This window comes from Gobio gobio (genome assembly GCF_949357685.1).
Source record: "Gobio gobio genome assembly, chromosome: 2".
Classification (NCBI taxonomy): Eukaryota; Metazoa; Chordata; class Actinopteri; order Cypriniformes; family Gobionidae; genus Gobio; species Gobio gobio.
The window spans coordinates 52,695,428-52,713,295 of NC_137098.1; the positions used below are offsets into that span (position 1 = coordinate 52,695,428).

Consider the following 17,868-nt stretch of genomic DNA (forward strand, 5'->3'; position numbering starts at 1 on the left):
CAAAAGTTATAAACTGTTGAGTGCCTATAAAATGAAGTTCAGGGGATACTCCATCTAAAGTATCCGTATAGTTTTATTTAATGCCATGTCAGCATCTGTGACTCCACCCATAAATGACTAGATACTGTCCCGGATGTATATGACTTTTTTTCTTCAGATGAACACAAATTAAGTTTTTTTTTAAAGAAAATAACCACAGTGTGACTATTAATGAAATGTATAATGAACACTATATAATAAAAGTATCCCAAAAGTTAATGCTTCAAAAACCACACAAAACAAACACATTACACAGTAAATCCATACAACCCCAGTGGATGCATCAATGTGTTTTGAAGTGAAACGATAGGCGTGTGTAAGAAACAATCCTAATATTTAAACAAAACAGAAAAACTAAAAACCATCACTCCCGACCTGTCATTAAGCTCCACAGAGATAGAATATTTTTTCTAAAAATAAGGGTCTTAAAATTATAAACTGTTAAAAGGATATAAAATGGGGTTATACAAGTTACAAAATGTTGAGAGGCTACAGACTGATGTTAGAGAATATGGTAAAAGAATATTTAACGGGATAGTTTCCCCAAAAAGGAAAATTCTGTCATAATTTACTCACCCTCAAATTGTTAAAAACCTGTATGAGTTTCTTTCTTCTGCTGAACACAAAAGATGATATTTTGAAGAATGTTGGTAACAGACAGTTGACGGTGGAATACTATGGAAGTGGCTACCCTCAACTGTCTGTTACCAACATTCTTCAAAATATCTTCTTTTGTGTTCAACAGAAGAAAGAAACTTATACAGGTTTGGGCAAGTAAATTATGACACAATTTTCTTTTTTTGGGTGAACTATCCCTTCAAGCTAGAGAATGAGGTTATAAAAGCTATAGAGATTTTTTTATTGAGACTGTTGGTGAAAAGAATGAAGAGAGGAGATTGTGGCTTTATAGAGTGGGAGGAAGGGAGGACAGTATAAATAAATGAGAGAGGAGAAAGAAGATGAAAGAGGGAGGAGTGTGGGACGTACACTCAGCTGTCTGGTAGCTACTAATGCAGTGAGGCCTCAACACACTGGAATGTGCTGGACTCAGCCGACTGGACGTCCAGTCCAGACTCAACAACACACACAGCACCTCATTTACCCTGCACACAAAAAGCTAGCAATAAGAGGTAAACATTTATCACCAACTGCATGTGGGTGCATCACTAAAATTCTTCAAATGTTTGCGAGTGTGTGCATGTGTTGGTTAGTTGCCTCAACTGTGCCTCTGCACACAGCCACAGTGAGGCACTATCACATGACACTTTGATTGCCCACATGCCTGGGCAGGGAAAAACCCCAGTGGTCAGACTGAACGGACCAACACTGACCTGGATACAGCTTAAACATTTACGTCCTGACAACTAGAAGCAATATTGATATCAGAAGATCTGATCCTAGATCAGGTTACTGTGAGTCAAACAGGGTGTGTCCGTCAATTTTGTCTGTCATGGGTGACAAATCTCTCCTGTCTGCCAAACTCTGCTGATGTCAACTTGCATTACGCCAGCTAAAATAAACAACAGACATATAATCAGAGACTACTGGTAGATTTTGCCACTGTGCAGATGCTCTTTCACAGAGAAACACTGAATATCCTGGTCACATCCTCTAGGTGTAATGTTTCAGAAGTCAAAAAGTTTCATCATAAAGGTGCGATCACATTCGCATAATTCTTTGAGCAAAAAAGGTCCATTGTATATTATATATAGTATAGTGATGTTTGAAGCTCACACAGTAAATCACAATCACACAAACTGCTGGTCAAAGCGGCAAATTTTCATTAAATGACAGGATTTCATCTACAAAGATTCACCAAACAATGGTAAATGTGACTGCATCTTAAGTTAGAATATATATATGTGTAAGTAAAAATGGCAGTTTCACTCTAAAGGTGAATTCACATTGTGGGCAAAATTTTGCAGGCACCCCCCCCCCAAAAAACATTGTCTATTGTCAATAGCAAGGTTTCTGAGAGTAAATTTAAGACTTTTTAAAGACCTATTTAAGACCAAGTAAAGAATATTTAAGGAATAAACTTAAAGGAACACAATACATCAATATGTTCTCTAAATGTTAATGTCTACAGAGATATCCATTACATTTTAATACATTTTACAGAGAAGTAGTTTGAATACCGCTGCTTCAAAACACTAGAATATGGAAATATATTTTACTATCTTCTGATTACACTGCAAAATGTTATGTTCTTCCTGTTATGTTATTTTTGTCTTCCAGTTTTCTTTCCAGTGCCAGTGTCTAAAGATCCTTAAAGGGGTGGTAAAACACATTCTTTCGAAGGCTTGACTGTGTTTGTGGGGTGCACTGTAACATGTGTTCATGCTTCGTTTTTAAAAAATTGAATTTTTTTTCATATATTTTACCTTTATTCTACACTGCTCTGTCCCTCCTTGTAAAAACGGTCTGATGGTTTCCGGGTTCTATGAAGCCGGTCCGTCAAAAATACGCGATGGGCTCAGATTGGTTAGCTGGCCCAGTGTGTTGTGATTCGCTAACCGCCTAGTGCACGTTTGTCGGAAACGTTGCGCCCCTTACCTTTACCGGTAGACTGTGCTTTGGGTAGTATTAGAAACAATGGCATCAATAAAACCATACCAATTTGTGCCTGAATCGGACCCAGACAATTTTAGTGAAGATGATCGAGCAGAACCTGTTCAGTCCTCAAGAGTAAAGACTGCGGATCTTTAGTGATCGCTACTGAATGGCACTGTTACTTTTTTATTTTTAGAACGATTATAGCCAAATATCTGTCGCAAGAACTATTAACCCAAAACGAACACTAAACATTGGCCCTACTATAGTAGCCAAATCAAACACAGAACCATGTTTAGCATGCCTGTAGATAAACAATACATAAAAGCTCAGACGCAAATACAGACGAATATTGTCCATTATGTCACATTTTCCGGTCTTCTCCTCCGACCCCTGTCTGTCTCGTGCTTTGATTTATGATGGGCAGCATATATCTGCTGCAAATGCGACCTGTTCCCCTCTGTCTCATACACACATGCATATAACATGTTGTATGTTAAACGCACTGCAATGCACCCCCGTCCCTAGGAAGTCTGAACAAAGTGGACCTGCAATCCGGATGAAAATAACAGCGTGTCGTCGGCATTGCGGCAACAACACTCCAGCCTACTAACTATACCACAACAACGCTTCCCCGCAGCGATACAAAATGGCCTCGCCCCCCCCTTATTTAATATTCTCGTCGGAGGGGTTTATGTAAATATTGGGGCTGGTGTCACCAACCCTGGAGGAATGTCTGTAGTCCCTACCGGCCGTTTGCTGTAGTCCTTAGAAATTGATTTCTTTAAAAGCAAATATCTCCCTTTGCTTTAAACTTTGAACGTTGTAACTTTGCAGATGTTGTTTATGCTCAAACAGCAACATTACACACTAGCTAAAGTTAGAAAAGTGAAATCGTGGTTTACCACCCCTTTAAATCAAGATGCATTTACTGGAGGTACAAAATGACATAAAATATGAAGTATTATTTTCTGTGAAAATGATTTATGTTTTATGATTAACACATGAACAAATATCTGCCAATGGGCTCAGTTTTCATAACTCATTGACATATTTGTTCTAGATCAAGTTTTCAAGACTTCATTTTACACTTGCATCTCAAGTGAATGCATCTGGATTTGGAGATTTAGATATTTGAAAACAGGATAAAAATACTGAGTAAGATAACTTTTTGCAATGTATGTAACATTTAATGTCATGACCTAATACATGTAAGGTGTTCTGCTCTGAATTAAAAGGTTAGTTCACCCAAAAATGAAAATTCTGTCATTAATTACTCACCCTCGTGTCGTTCCAAACCCGTTAGAACTTCGTTCATCTTCGGGACACAAATGAAGATATTTTGATTAAATCTGAGAGCTCTCAGGCCCCTCCATAGACAGCAACGTAATTAACACTTTTAAAGTTCCATAAGGGTAGTAAACATTTTTTTTAGCTCAATCTAAATTTTATGAAGCGACTAGAATACTTTTTGTGTGCAAAAACAAACAAAAATAATGACTTTATTCAACAATTTCGTTCTAGCCTGTGCCAGTCGCCCAGCCGATTTCCCATTAATTTCCTATGGTCGGTCATTTATGACCGAAGACAATGAACGCTACTTTTTTTTAACGACCAATTAGCGTGCTCGAATCATGACCCCAATTTTTGTGTGTGTTTACATACCTAATGCTAGAAAAGTCACCAAGTTTCATATAATTCCGATAAAGCAGTGATTTTTAAAATTTCAAAACAGAAAATGTTCCGGTCAGAAATGACCGAAGAGCACCAGAGGGTTAACAATGTTTTTACTACCTTTCTGGACCTTGAAAGTGTTTGTTAAATAGCTGTCTATGGAAGGGCCTGAGAGCTCTCGGATTTCATCATAAATATCTTAATTTGTGTTCTGAAGATGAACAAAGGTCTTATGGGTTTGGAATGAAACGAAGGTGAGTAATGAATGAAAGACATTTTGGGTGAACTATCCCTTTAAGACCTGCAGGAACCCTGAATAGTGTATGAAGCTCACACAGAAGTCACTTTCAAACCAAGCAGCCTTCTGTTGGTCAACACTGATTATGTGGATACCAAATGCAATTTCTGGATTTCGCCCTCGAAAATTCGCAGAACAACAGTAAATGTGACCACAACTTTAAGTCAGCATATGTGTGTGTGTGTGTGTGTGTGTGTGTGTGTGTGTGTGTGTGTGTGTGTGTGTGTGTGTCTGTCTGTGTCTGCGTACCTTCGGATGACGATTTTTAGAACCCTGTAAGAACCTTTGATGAGGATGAGAGCTTCTTGACGGGAGCCGTATAGTGCAGAGCCGTTAATGTTCACCAGTTCATCCCCCACTCTCAACTTCTTACACTGAGCTGCTTTTCCTCCCTCTTCTATCTATAGGCAAGAGAGAGAAACAGTTTAAGGTTAAATATTATGTTTAAATATGCTTTGTATATGTCTACGCACCACAGAGGGGAAAAAAATAAATTTCTGAGGTCCTCTGGAGAAAAAAAATGCCATATAACACATAACTCTCTCAAAGAGGACGTAGAGGTTAAACGCTTAAATCAGAGACGCACACACACACTTGACAGAACTTACTTACAGATAAGCACGTTTACCCACACAGCCTGTCCATTTCATATGTAACCACTTCCTCTTTTAAAAACATGGGGCAGAGGGGTCAGAAGTCAAATATACATACAATGTTGTACTGTAAATGCACAGAGTTCACACAGCCATTCATCAAACATTTTTACAGACACACAATACCAAGTTATTCCATTAGGGAGCCTCCTACATAAAATAGGACAAAGGGTCAAATATCAGCTCCAAAAGCCACGTAATTCCCATACACAAAATATTAGCCCAGTCAAAACATACACAATCACACTTTCACTCAGTCACGCACATGTAAATCTCAGCTTCTAACATTAACGCACACCTTTCATGTGTGGGGGACTCATACATTACAACAGAGTATCATATTTAGTTTTAGGTCTTACATTAGATCCCATTTCCTTTTACACAAATCCACCCATCAAAATACACAGCTAACGCCACAAAGCTTTCAAATTGAAGTCACATTTCTCTTTTCAGCAGCTACTGTCATGCAACAGACCAGGGGTTTCAAACTACATATTCGGCCCCAGGGATAGTTTTATACACGAGTGTTAATAGTTATATTTAAACCTAGTTCGCAAATAAATTTTCAAATTTTTTGCATGTTGGTCTTTAGTCCTATTCTGCGTGTGAATACAAAAAAAAACCATATTATATAATATTTAAAAAACTGTATAACTATATAATCACATTGAGTATTTCCTTTCTTAAAAGGTGCCCTGCCACACATATTTCATTACTTTTGTGGTAATGTCTGTAAAAAAATGTTTACCTTGTTTCAAGCCATCCTAGCATTGTATAGAAAGCCTGCAGGAAGACTCAGCTTGATTTGCACCAGTTCTCATTAATATTCAAAGAGCTAAGCTGCTGACCCTGATTGGCTAACAGCTAGCCAATGAGAGCCTGGCTATCTGCATTCTTTACCCAGCGCAACAAGTAGAGGAACTTTGTTTACTACATTCTGGAATCGCTGCAGAAATGTGTGTGTGTGTGTGTCCCTGAATCTGAAGAGGAGACAGAAGCACCACAAGAACCACAACCAGCTTTTTTAGCCATGGATGTGTCTGAATGGTAATTTCAGCTGCGTCCGAAATCGAATACTTCTCTACTATTTAGTATGCAAAAAACAGTACGCCAACAGAGTAGTATGTCCGAATTCATACCAGTATTAGTATTCGAAAAACAGTAGCCGAAAAGTACCCGGATGACCTACTACTTCCGGCGAGATTCTGAAGTGCGCATACAATGGACACTTTACTATCCCATGAGGCCACAGGAGACGATTTATGAATAGAGGTAATGGGACGCAACTGATGCTGGTAGGTCACATAATCATGACAACATGGCGAATGTAGTATGTCCGGATTACTACATTCATTCATTCATACTATATAGAACATACTTTTTTTAACGGTAGTGAAGTTCGTTCAAATTCAAATGTAGTACCTAATCGCATAGTACGCGTTGTGTTAAGTTTTTTTTTCTCGTTTTGGCAAGTAGCCGTATAATAAGCGGGATAATGTATTGTCCGCCGGTAATTATCGGAAAACAAGTCCGTTAATCTAACCCGTCGACGTTCAGCCATCCTTGCTGTCTACGAAAACTGTCACTGAGCTACACAATAAAAAATCCAACTTATGTTTTGTATGACAAATTCAGCTTTTAAAGTTTATTCAACTATTTAACATGAAAAAAGTTTGTACAACTAATTGACCCCAAGTTGAGAAAACTCAAAAATGTTCTGCAGCTGGTTGCCTTAAACTTTTAAGTTTACTCAACGTTTTTTTTTTTTTACAGTGTAGATGTGGGCACGGTCTCAACTGGGCGAGTTCATGAATAGTAATGAGCTCAGGCAACACCACGTCAGACTGACCAGCTTTTGAAATCGGCCTGATTTCTCTGCTTATTTCTTTTCAGTGGCTACACCTGAAAGAGGAGGTTGCAGTTCATTTTCACATTCACGACATAACACAAACACATATGGACCTAACATATTTTTAAAAATAGTTTTGTGTGGCAGGGCACCTTTAAATGCAATAAAAATTGCTTTCAGCATGCAACACATCAAAAAAACAGGCTATTTTTTCTTGACTTTGAAGCAGAACCAGTAAACATACTCAAAACAACATGCTCGGATACACATGCCACCATTTTGCAACAAGTGAGCCCCCATGTTTCAACAATGAAACCAAATCTTTCTGAAACATGTTCACACACTTTACCCTTTTTGTAAGACTCATCCAATGCCAACTGTCGGTCTGCATTGTAGAGTAAACATATGCACATGTGTTGTGTGTGAACATTCACTGTATGTGGTGAGCATTGCAGGAATATTTGAGCGTGGTTTTTGGGGAGATCAAAGACAGAACATGTCCAGAGGGGCATAAAGGGAATATTCATGCGGCCTGGATAAAATGCTCGGTGGGGGACAGCGAGTGTCAGGATGTGGGTAGAGTTCATACTTCACAAAATGTTCAGGAAGATTTTGTCTCATAAGCAGACCCAGACAGAATCTGGAGATGTTTTTGCATCTTCTGTGCTGATCTTGGGGCAAAATCAGCAGAAATCGGTGAAATTAATATATATGGGATCAAATTATTAAACAGACATGAGAGTATCCAGTCGCTGAAAGCATAATGAAATCAGCCAAACATATTTAATAACCGAACATGGCAGGGCAACTTTGTGAAAGGACAGATGTTCTAATTCTGTGGTAATCTGCAGAGTTCAGCAAGTCAGATTTCATGTGGGGAAGCCGAGAAGCTGTTCACTTGTCAACTCGTGTGGCCTGAAAGAGAAAAACTTCAAAAGAGACCAGAGACGGTTTTGGGACACAGAAGCACAAGAGAAGATGAAGACAGAGATTAAAAAATACCCCAAAGACTAAAAGACACAGTTAATGACTTTCTGAGGGACAGATAAAAAGTATTCAGGGCCATGATACACCAAGCCGATGGTCAGCTAACGTCGGGCCGTCTGTGAGAGTCTGTCGGGCTAGTTTTTGCAGTGTGTTCTAGTCAGGCTCTCGTCGCTGGGAGTCTGCCTGATTCAGCATGTTGAATCAGCGTCAGAGCCGACAGTGAGAGAGATCACTGATTGGCTGTTCAGTTTAGAGAGTGAAACATTTTCATAACAACATGAGCCGAATGGAATAAAGAAAATGATTGATATTCAAACAAAATGGTAAGCAAGAGCTGCCTTGTTTATGGTTAGTATATCTGCAGTCCTAGTTTCACTTTCCCTTTTTGAATTACGAATATAGACTATTGATACCTGCTGACACAGACAGTTATTTCCTTACACACAGGCACAGTTGGCAGTCAAATGTTGTCTTTGCGGTGTGTTCAAGCGCAGCTTTTTGGTCCAGACGCAGCCGTCACAAGGCGACAACACATTCAACTTTCGTTGCCGCTAGTTCTTTGATGTCGGCTTGGTGTGTCACAGCTTTTAATTAACTTTTGGATTCACTATAGGATAATCTAAGGTTGTTGTAACATTACTCCGAAATGCTGACTGAATGACTGACTGTCTATATCTTATGACTGAAGTCTTTCTCATGCATTCGGCTGGTTTAAGATGCAAAATGGCTGGTTGCATGTAATGGAATTATTCAGATGCATGGTCACAATTACAGCCTCACTGAGGACATTGCTTTTTCTCACTCCGTTCCTCCTTCCCATCTGCTCCAAACAGACTGTTTCCACAGATACTATAATCAACATCCGCAAAGCCCTTCAGCCTGGACCACAGGGGCTTCATTCTCAATTCTGAGAGGTTGCATGTGTTTGTTTGTACATGCAACACAGATGACACTTGTTGAATAACTTTTTCCACTTGGTTTTAAACTGACTGGATGCATGTACCACCTCAGACCTGAATTTCTGCAGCAAATCCAATAAACCTTCTGCGCGAGTCTAAATGAAATGGGTATACAGTATGTTCTCCAGGTGCATTGGTGTAGGAGAGAAGTGATGTAGCCTGACCTTCCATTAGTTCATTAAACTCAAAACAAACACAGCCTTTTTCCACCCTAAAATCCAATCTGCTGCATATACTCCACTGGAAAAAGCCCGGTAACCCTCATAGCAGGTATGTTTTATGGCAGGATATGTAACACTATTGCACAAAAAGAACAAATTCGCATAGTTGGCAGGCATACACGAGTGCCCCCTTGGCAATAAAACAAACTCACACGCACCTTCTTACCTCATAAGCTGCCAAAGTGCTCAGAACTTCCACAACTCCCTTCGAGGAACACCGGGAAACCAAAATAAAATGAGAAGGAAGAAGATAAAAGAGCATTCACCCGCTGTCCTCCACTAAATCTGTTTAAAGGGTACCCGGGGCCATGACGTAATGGTACTTCAAATGTGCGCATTCGCTCTCAGATCTTGTTGCATTATTTAGAGAACCCAGAGTGAAGAACTTTTGTCAAACTGTTGGCGTCAGCTGGTGCACACACCACATAGACCTCACTGAACCTCCATCCTTCGTTCTCTCTCTCTCCCAGTCCCTTCCTGTATGCCCACCCAGTCTCATTCTCCCACTCTTTCTTTCCTATCCCTTGAGCTCATGTTCTCCTTGGAGACTTGATAAAAATAACTACGACCACACCTATGTTCCATCAGACCTGTGTCTGTGAGTGCATGAGTGCTTGTTTGGCTTGGGCATAAGCACTGACTTGCTCCCTAGTGATCGTGAAATAAAGTTCACAAAGGGACCTTTATGGAGGGTTGAACAGTCCTACGTGACAAATCCCTTTCGGTCTCCCCATTCCTTTAATCTCCCTCAGGAGTGACCACTCCTTACATGCCATGCGAATAATAAGAATTTCCGTACCCATTCTTCAAATGGGACCTGGTGGAAAATATGGCTGAGGAGGTGAATGTTAGGGGGAACATTCTGCCGGAGACATTTGTGTTTATAAAAACACCCAACATGAGTAGTGAGGGCAGAGGCTACAGCAAACAAAGTGTGACTGCTTTCCAGTTACTCCTTTTCAAGATAAAATACGGTCTGAGTTTTAGCTAGAGGAGGCGAGAACGCCTTAAATTACAAGAGAAGGACTTGAAAATTATAAGTCCCAGGATGGGAATAGTTTTAATACAATAACGGCTTTGAGAGGCAATTCCTAGTTATGCTGTCAGTGTACCGAAAAAATGCCTTTGCACTCCCAGGCTCAGAGACCGCAGGAGGGAGGGGTGTCTGTTTGTGTCGGACAGTGATGAAGCAAGTTAGTCTTCACCTCTCCCACTACAATATGTTTGCTAAATTCATCACAAAGGACATGTGGGCTGACTCAGAACTACACACTGCATACAATCCAGTATTAAATAGGTTAACACTAAAAAAAGACCAAGTCTAAATCATGTCTCTAGTCCTGAATGAGGACAAAATTTGCCAAAATTCTGTTATACGTAGGCATTTGATAATTAGTTGCAGAGTAGTTTTAGTGCATTGCTATGCAGTTGCTAGGTGGTTTTGGGTGGTTACTTACTGGCCCAAGTCAAATGTCACCCACACGTCTCTATATTTTTTCCCCCATTTTGCCATTCACCAGTAAAACAAATTTTGCAGTTAACCCTTAAAAGGTGCAGTGTATAAATTTTAGCGGCATCTAGCAGTGAGGTTGTCAATTGCAATCAACCCACACCGCTCACCCCTTCCTTCCGAAGCACATAGAGAAGCTACGGTGGCAAACACAGGACAAAAATGTCATAGTCGGAGAGAGCAAAAAGTTACTAGTGCTCTGTAGAGAAGTTTGTCCGTTTAGGGCTACGGTAGAAACATGACGGCGCAAAATGACGATTTCACTGTAAAGGGACCTGCGGTGTATGAAGATTAAAATGGCTCATAAAAGTATGATTGTAAGGGTTAAAGTTGTAATTTAACGAAAGTAGCAACAGACAGATTGTCCAAGTACATCCATCCAAGTGAAATGGATTATCAAAAAAAATTATAATAATAATAAATAGGATGGGGACTTGATTCTATCCATCAGTTTTTGATTGGATGTAGGCAGATCTGAATGCAAGCTTGCAGTGGATCGTAAGAAACAGGAAGAGTTTAAGCAGACTAAACGAACGACAGGAGAAATCCGGCGAACAACACCAGAGAGAATAGAGAAACATCCATGGATGAATTGTTCACAATAAGATCATTAAGATACATTTAGAAAATAGATAGGGTGAATTTCTATTTGATGCTAAATTTAATTTTGTTTTTCCCTTTGAAAATGTTTTTCATTCAGTTCCAGAATAATACATTAAATATATATTTTCCCAATTTCATACATAAGTCCACTTGCTGGTCATTTCATAGTTTAATATATTAACTTGTGTAATGCATGCAAAAATCCAACATACAAAAGAAAATTCTCATGCGATGGAGTTTTGGACAAATTGTTAAACAATGCAAAAGTTTTACCTGTATCAACACATCAGGGATCAGATCGGTTCTCGTATTCATCACGTTAATCAGAGTATGAGGATGAAAAGTAATCTGCTTTTCTGCAATCTGCGAGTAGAGGGTCTATATGGACCTGGGGCCTCTGCAGTAGTGAAGAATGGACTCCCTGTCTCCCAGTGCCTGCATCAGTCCTGGCGGCATGAGGTCACCCCCTCTATCGCTCTATAAATAACAGGGCGTCGCTCTTTGCCAGTCTGGCTCACTGCCCGCCATTATGCCACAGCTGGCCAGAAGAACAGTCCGCCTGAGCTGCCTAGAAACCAGAAGGCTCTTACCAAGCATTGCCTATCCCACAACAGGCAAAAAAACAGAGGGAACACAGTTGCCCGTTTTATAGAAAACACTTGGACGCTGGCTACCAAGTGAAATGCAGACAGAGAGAGTGAACATGCGAGAGATAAGAGTGCAGAACGGACAGATCAAGCTGTTTATGTTCCATAAAAGGGCAATACTATTTCATTTTGACTGACACTGATCAGGGAGGGTTCAGTCTTTGAATAAACTCATTTGTAAGGAAACCTGTCATAACATTTTTCACAAGACCTACAATATGTTTGGACTTGGACACCATCATTTTTCAGCTGTAATTCACAACTTTTTCCAGCGAGACCTTTCGCGGAGGAGGGTTGTCCAAGAACACTACTCTAAAACAAGTGCTGCTTTATCAATGCCTGTAATGGTTTCCCCAGTCAGAAAACTACGAACAGAGAGCAGCCAGAGGTACACAGCACATGAACAGCCCCAGAGTACAAGGGTGACCTGTGTGTGTCTATACTAGGGATGCACCGAATCCAGATTTTTGAGCTTCGGCCGAATACCGAATCCACTGGTTAAGATTCGGCCGAATCCGAAACCGAATACCAAATCCTACTCCCATCCTCAGTCCATTATCACAGTAAACACATTAACGAAGTAAACAACGATCACAGCAGCGTAGGGATGCTATTGACCATTTAACTGTTAACCGAAAGTAAGAACTTTGACCGATTAATACTACCAGTTAAACGGTTTAAATGTTTTTAACGCTTTTTTGTTTGTTTGTTTTTTGATGCATGGTTAAGAAATATGCTGTATAGCGTTATTTGTTCACTCACGGAGCGTGTCGACATGCGCAACCACAAATCAGATATATCTCGCAAAATGAAGCAATGGAAAAGCTTACTGTGCGGGACCATTTCGACAGAAAAATACAGCAGTAGTACAAGCTCCTGACTGGTGGAAAGCAAATGAACGGCGCTTCCCGAGGCTAGCCACTCTAGCGAGGCGTTATCTCTGTATTCCCGGGGCATCAGTCCCATCTGAAGCCTTGTTTAAGGCTTTTAATAGTGTGGTTTTGGTCAAGTTTACTAAAGTAAACATTGTCGCGTATGTTCTTCTCGCCGCTGTTTCCTGATGGTTTATAGGAAAATTACCCCGAGTCGTCCTCTGTCATTTCAAAGAACAACACAACGGAGAGCGCAGGAGGCGCGCGCGCTGCGGAGACAGAAGGATTGAGGTTGTTTTCTGCCGCAGGTTTAACTGTCAACAGGCTGCGCTCCAGACTAACCCACATCACTTAGACATGTTACTTAAAAAACAAACAAACAAACAAAAAACATACAAAGGTGTGGATTGAGGTAGCCTAGGTAGCCAAATGTTTTAACAGCGATTTTTCAAATTGAACATGTAGCTCGACTTGAATCGCTTTCTTTTGACTTAAAGTAGCATACTGCCACGTTTTCTGTTCATGAGTTCCATTTTCACTTTCAACGGCGGCATCATTACGTTCGACCAGTGGCGCATAGTGCAAGCCTAGGGTTCGGGTTCGGTGGAAAAAAATTCTGAGGTTCGGCAGAAACCGAACCCCGTCAAAAAGCCCAATATTCGGCCGAATCCGAACCCGAATCCTGGATTTAGTGCATCCCTAGTCTATACGACTTATTACTATAAATCCTGTGCCAAAACATCACATATATAGTCCTTCAACAGCTGATTTGAAACAATGTCTCTGATCCCTCTGGGAAAGGATGCGCACACTTAAAATGTGGCCATGGAACAACAGAAAAAAAGGTGTGGGATAACAAGGAAGTGTGTGAGACGAAGACATCCAAGGCAGATCTAGGAAGTGTGGTGAACATGGGTTTTGGCTCTTTTTAGCTCTACAGTTATCCTGACGGAAAAAACAACAGACATCACAGCAGCTGGAGCGAGGAAAGAGTTGAAAATAAGTCCCATGTATGTGTGGGAATGCATACGCACCAAAAGAAAAAAAAAATGGGTACAGCCATTGAGGAGGACAGAGAAAGCACTATATTCCTAATTCCTACTAAAGTTTTACTTACAAGTTACTTTTTAAATGTCTAGACTGAGCCAAATGGAAATTTAGACTTAAGTACGTATGTGTACAGTTAAGAATTTCCAATAAAATTAAAACTGGAATAAACACTTCTCCTGAGCTATTATAGCATGGAGCGAAACTTAAGACCTCAGGCAAACTATAACCATGCCATGTATTTATCATTAAGTGTATTTCCTTGCCTGAAACATAATAATGTTCCCAACTGGCTCACTGCATAGCAATTTGTTCCCCTGCAAGTGTTTATACATATTCAATGTGAAAAGTAATACCAAATGCCAAAATCTAGGGTGAATGCAATTCAGAACATCCATTCAAAAAACACAAACATGCCCAGACGCACATACAGTATATATACACACACACAGTCAGCTATCCCAGGCTTTGCTTTCATTCCACAGCAATCAAAAGCAGAGTCAGTGGGTCACTCTGGAAACCCCATTGTGCCCAGAATCCGCCATTGGCCTCCACAAGACGAGGCCTAACAGCTGCCATTCCCAACCAAATCCTCTTCAGGAAACTTCCCCATCTCATTCTAGGAAACTTAAAACTCCTTGGTGTGATTCCATATGTCTTCACAAGACCTTTCATATATGATTGTAGCTTTAGGTTCTTTACAAAAAAGTCAGAAAGCTAAAAGAAAGAAAATAAAAATCTAAAAGGGTATGTTTCATAACACAATGTAAAAAATTCCCCATACATTAAAAGTGATCTAATTTGAAAATAATTCTATTTTAAAAGTAAACATTATTTATTTGTTAAATAACTTTTCTGTAAAATAAATGTAATTTACTTTATTTGTATACATAATTTTGCTGTAAAATCTTTAGATATAAATTGTTTTTACACGTAAAAAAATATACAAATACTTTTTTCAATATAAAACGCTACAGTAAAAATCTGTCATTGGTTAACCATAAGTTATATTTCCATATAAAAAAATAGACTTTTACATACAAATATTTTACAGTGCATATTTGATAAGTGGTAACGTGGTAAAAACTAGTGATAGACCGATATCAGCCAATACAAAATAAAATAAAAAAGATACAATTTTTGCCAATTTGAGATAATGCACAACTGGCAAATTAACAGAAGTTCTCCCTTGTCCATGGATTGAACGTTTTTTTCTTTGTGAAATTTGAATACATATTGTGTAAAATAATTGAAAAAAAAAATTCTCTCATTTGAGAGACTAGTAGGGAAAAAAATACTATGGTAGTCAATGGTTGCTCTATCTTATTTGTTACAAACATTCTTCAAAATATCTTCTTTTGTGTTCAGCAGAACAAAGAAACTCATACAGGTTTGGAACAACTTGAGGGCGAGTAAAGGATGAAAGAATTTAAATTTTTGGGTGAACTATCCCTTTAACAAAGTAATTTTGATTGTGCTACAAACTAAATATATATATATATGCCAAGGGAAATTTCTAGGTAATTTGGCTGGACATCATCTTTGACTAACGCAATATCTTCTCATTGATGGAGGCATTTAAGCTACACAACAGGAATTGATGAGCAGTTGTATTCAAAGCTCTGTAAGCTGGTGGTCAGTGAATGCATTCAATCACCCAGACTTGCGTCGCAGTCTTCTGCTGCTCATAAAAGAGAGAAGAATGAGGTTGCGAGCCCTGAGTAACCCCCTCCTCTGCAGCACTGCCTTTGTCTAGTGTTGGACAAGGATTTGAGCCTCCACTCAACAACACAACCCAACTGACTGACTGTCTGACTGACATATGCTTTATCCCTACTGAAGTTCCCTTTATCTATCCCCCCACACACACAAACTCGGTTTATCTGGAGCTAAGAAAACACCTCTCAGCACTACAGCAAAGCAGAAACAAAGCTCCCCCACTAAGAACAAAGGGCTTATCAGAACGTTTTCCTTCAGTATCTGAGGTCACTGGGACTGGTGCAGGCTGGGACACCCCTGTCCTTGAGCTGGCCTGATCTCATAAATGGGGAGGAGATGGGAGTGAAGGATCCGTACCGCAGGAAGGGAGATTTGGCTCCAAGTGAGAGTTAAGACTTTGGAACGCAGGCGAACCTGGAAAAGTGACATACTTGGATGCATTCAAGGTCAGAGTGGGTGAGAATATCGTTAAGCTCCTTCATTTATGAGGATAGACAGAAGAGTGGGGGTGGAGGGAGAAAGAGAGAGAGGCTGAGAGAGAAAAGGTGGGTGAGACAGCGTGAGTTTGAGGGTGACAAAGGCTTCATTCAAGGCTCAGGCTGGGGGAAAATGAGAGAGCGCTACCTCAGTGTGCTGAGCTATGGCTGCGGCCCGACTGAGTCTAAAGTTCCATTGTGCTCCGGGACTTTTAAAGGTGTGACACACAGCCATAGGTCACCACTGCAACTGAATCAACAGCCAGTGACCTATATTCATAGGAGAGGCTTTTTGGTTGACAAATTACTTACCAAAGAAATGTAGTGGCCGACAAATAATTAAGAAAAAGTGCAAATATAAAAAAGTAGAGAGAAACCCATCAATAATCATTTAGTCCATCGCACACGAGATGCACAGAGCATGTTTTGTTTCAAGGAGACTCATGAGGAAGAAATGCCTTTCTGTGGAGAATTGCTTTATCACATTTGTTTGCCTTCACAGTCTTAACCGCCAAATGCTGTTTGCACCTTTCCTTTGCAAACCATTAAAACAGCACAACAACACCTAATTCGAAGTCAAAACATGCTAAACATTCACAGAACATCACTGCAAACAAAGGTCAGCTCATTAACCTAGCTGCACAATTACAACGGTCATTGTTCAAAAATGTCCTTATTAAAAATGTCCTTGCTGAACAAAAATACACGCCTAACATGTAAACAACTACAATTCGTTACCAAGAAACGATTTAGAAGGTTAGCTCATCCAAAAATGGAAAAGTCTGAAAAATCATTTAGTTACCCTAATGTTATGCCAAATGCTTTCTTGTGTAGCTCTCAAGTTTCATTTGAGTTCACATACATTCAAATATGGCATGTTGTAAACAGTTATGAGAGAACAATAACCAATGCTGCTTGGCACCACTGACATCACGGCTGGCACATCTGGAAACATCATATTTGAATGTACATGAAGGCAAATATTAGATATAATAATGCTGAAAATTGAACGTTGAATAATTTAATATTCAAAGTGATAGTATGGCTTCAGAGTCAGATGATTTGGAAACAGCACAAGTTTTTATGGTGCTTTTTTAATTTTTGGAGCTCACCACCTCAGTCCCCATTCGCATTAATTGTGTGTAAAACAGTGTTGTTGTTGTTAACTTTAGGGATGCTCCGATCAGGATGTTTGCAATACCGGCTACCGATGTCTTGTCATCATGATCGGCCGATACCAATGCAGATAATTCAAGCTTTATATAATTGATATGCAAGCTCTCTGTTGGCTGTCACTTTTAACCCCTTACACCCTGAAGGCATTTTAAATTATTTCATGTGATTTCAAGTGGCATACCTAGAAGTAATGGCTAACTTTTAGTAACCCTACAAAAAAACAAGGCATCATCAAGTATGGTCTCATTTGAAAGAACATTTTGAAGAAAATAGGATTGTATCATGTTTGGAGGTACTAATGTTACAACACTGCTGAGAAAACCCCAGAAAAAGTAATGCAATTTATTGATTTACATGCTCCACATGATGACTACTATTAGAAAGTATATGTAAGGTCAAAACATCAAGTTTGGTTTAGTTTTTGATAATCTTCTATTCTATGGTGTATGGTTAATCAAGACCTGTCAAACTGAGTGATCAATCCGATCCCTACCCACCATAACAAAGATCTAGTTTCCATTGGTTTAACTTTCAAATGACGTTGGAAAAAAAAATCTCATGATTGCAACACACGAGATTGGATCC

At 39.6% G+C, this 17,868-nt stretch overlaps 1 protein-coding gene across 2 annotated transcripts in view; it reads right to left on the reverse strand.

Annotated features, from left to right (window-relative positions):
- The window catches only part of shroom4 (shroom family member 4), a 54,170-nt gene that overhangs the window by 27,074 nt on the left and 9,228 nt on the right, over positions 1 to 17,868 (reverse strand). Inside the window, exon 2 of one of the 2 annotated variants that reach the window (XM_079810704.1) lies at positions 4,814 to 4,965. The exons of the other annotated variant lie outside the window; for it this stretch is intronic. Within the exon in view, the coding sequence (XP_079666830.1) occupies positions 4,814 to 4,965 (152 nt within the window). The remainder of the gene's footprint in view (positions 1 to 4,813; positions 4,966 to 17,868) is intronic. 2 annotated transcript variants of the gene reach the window in all.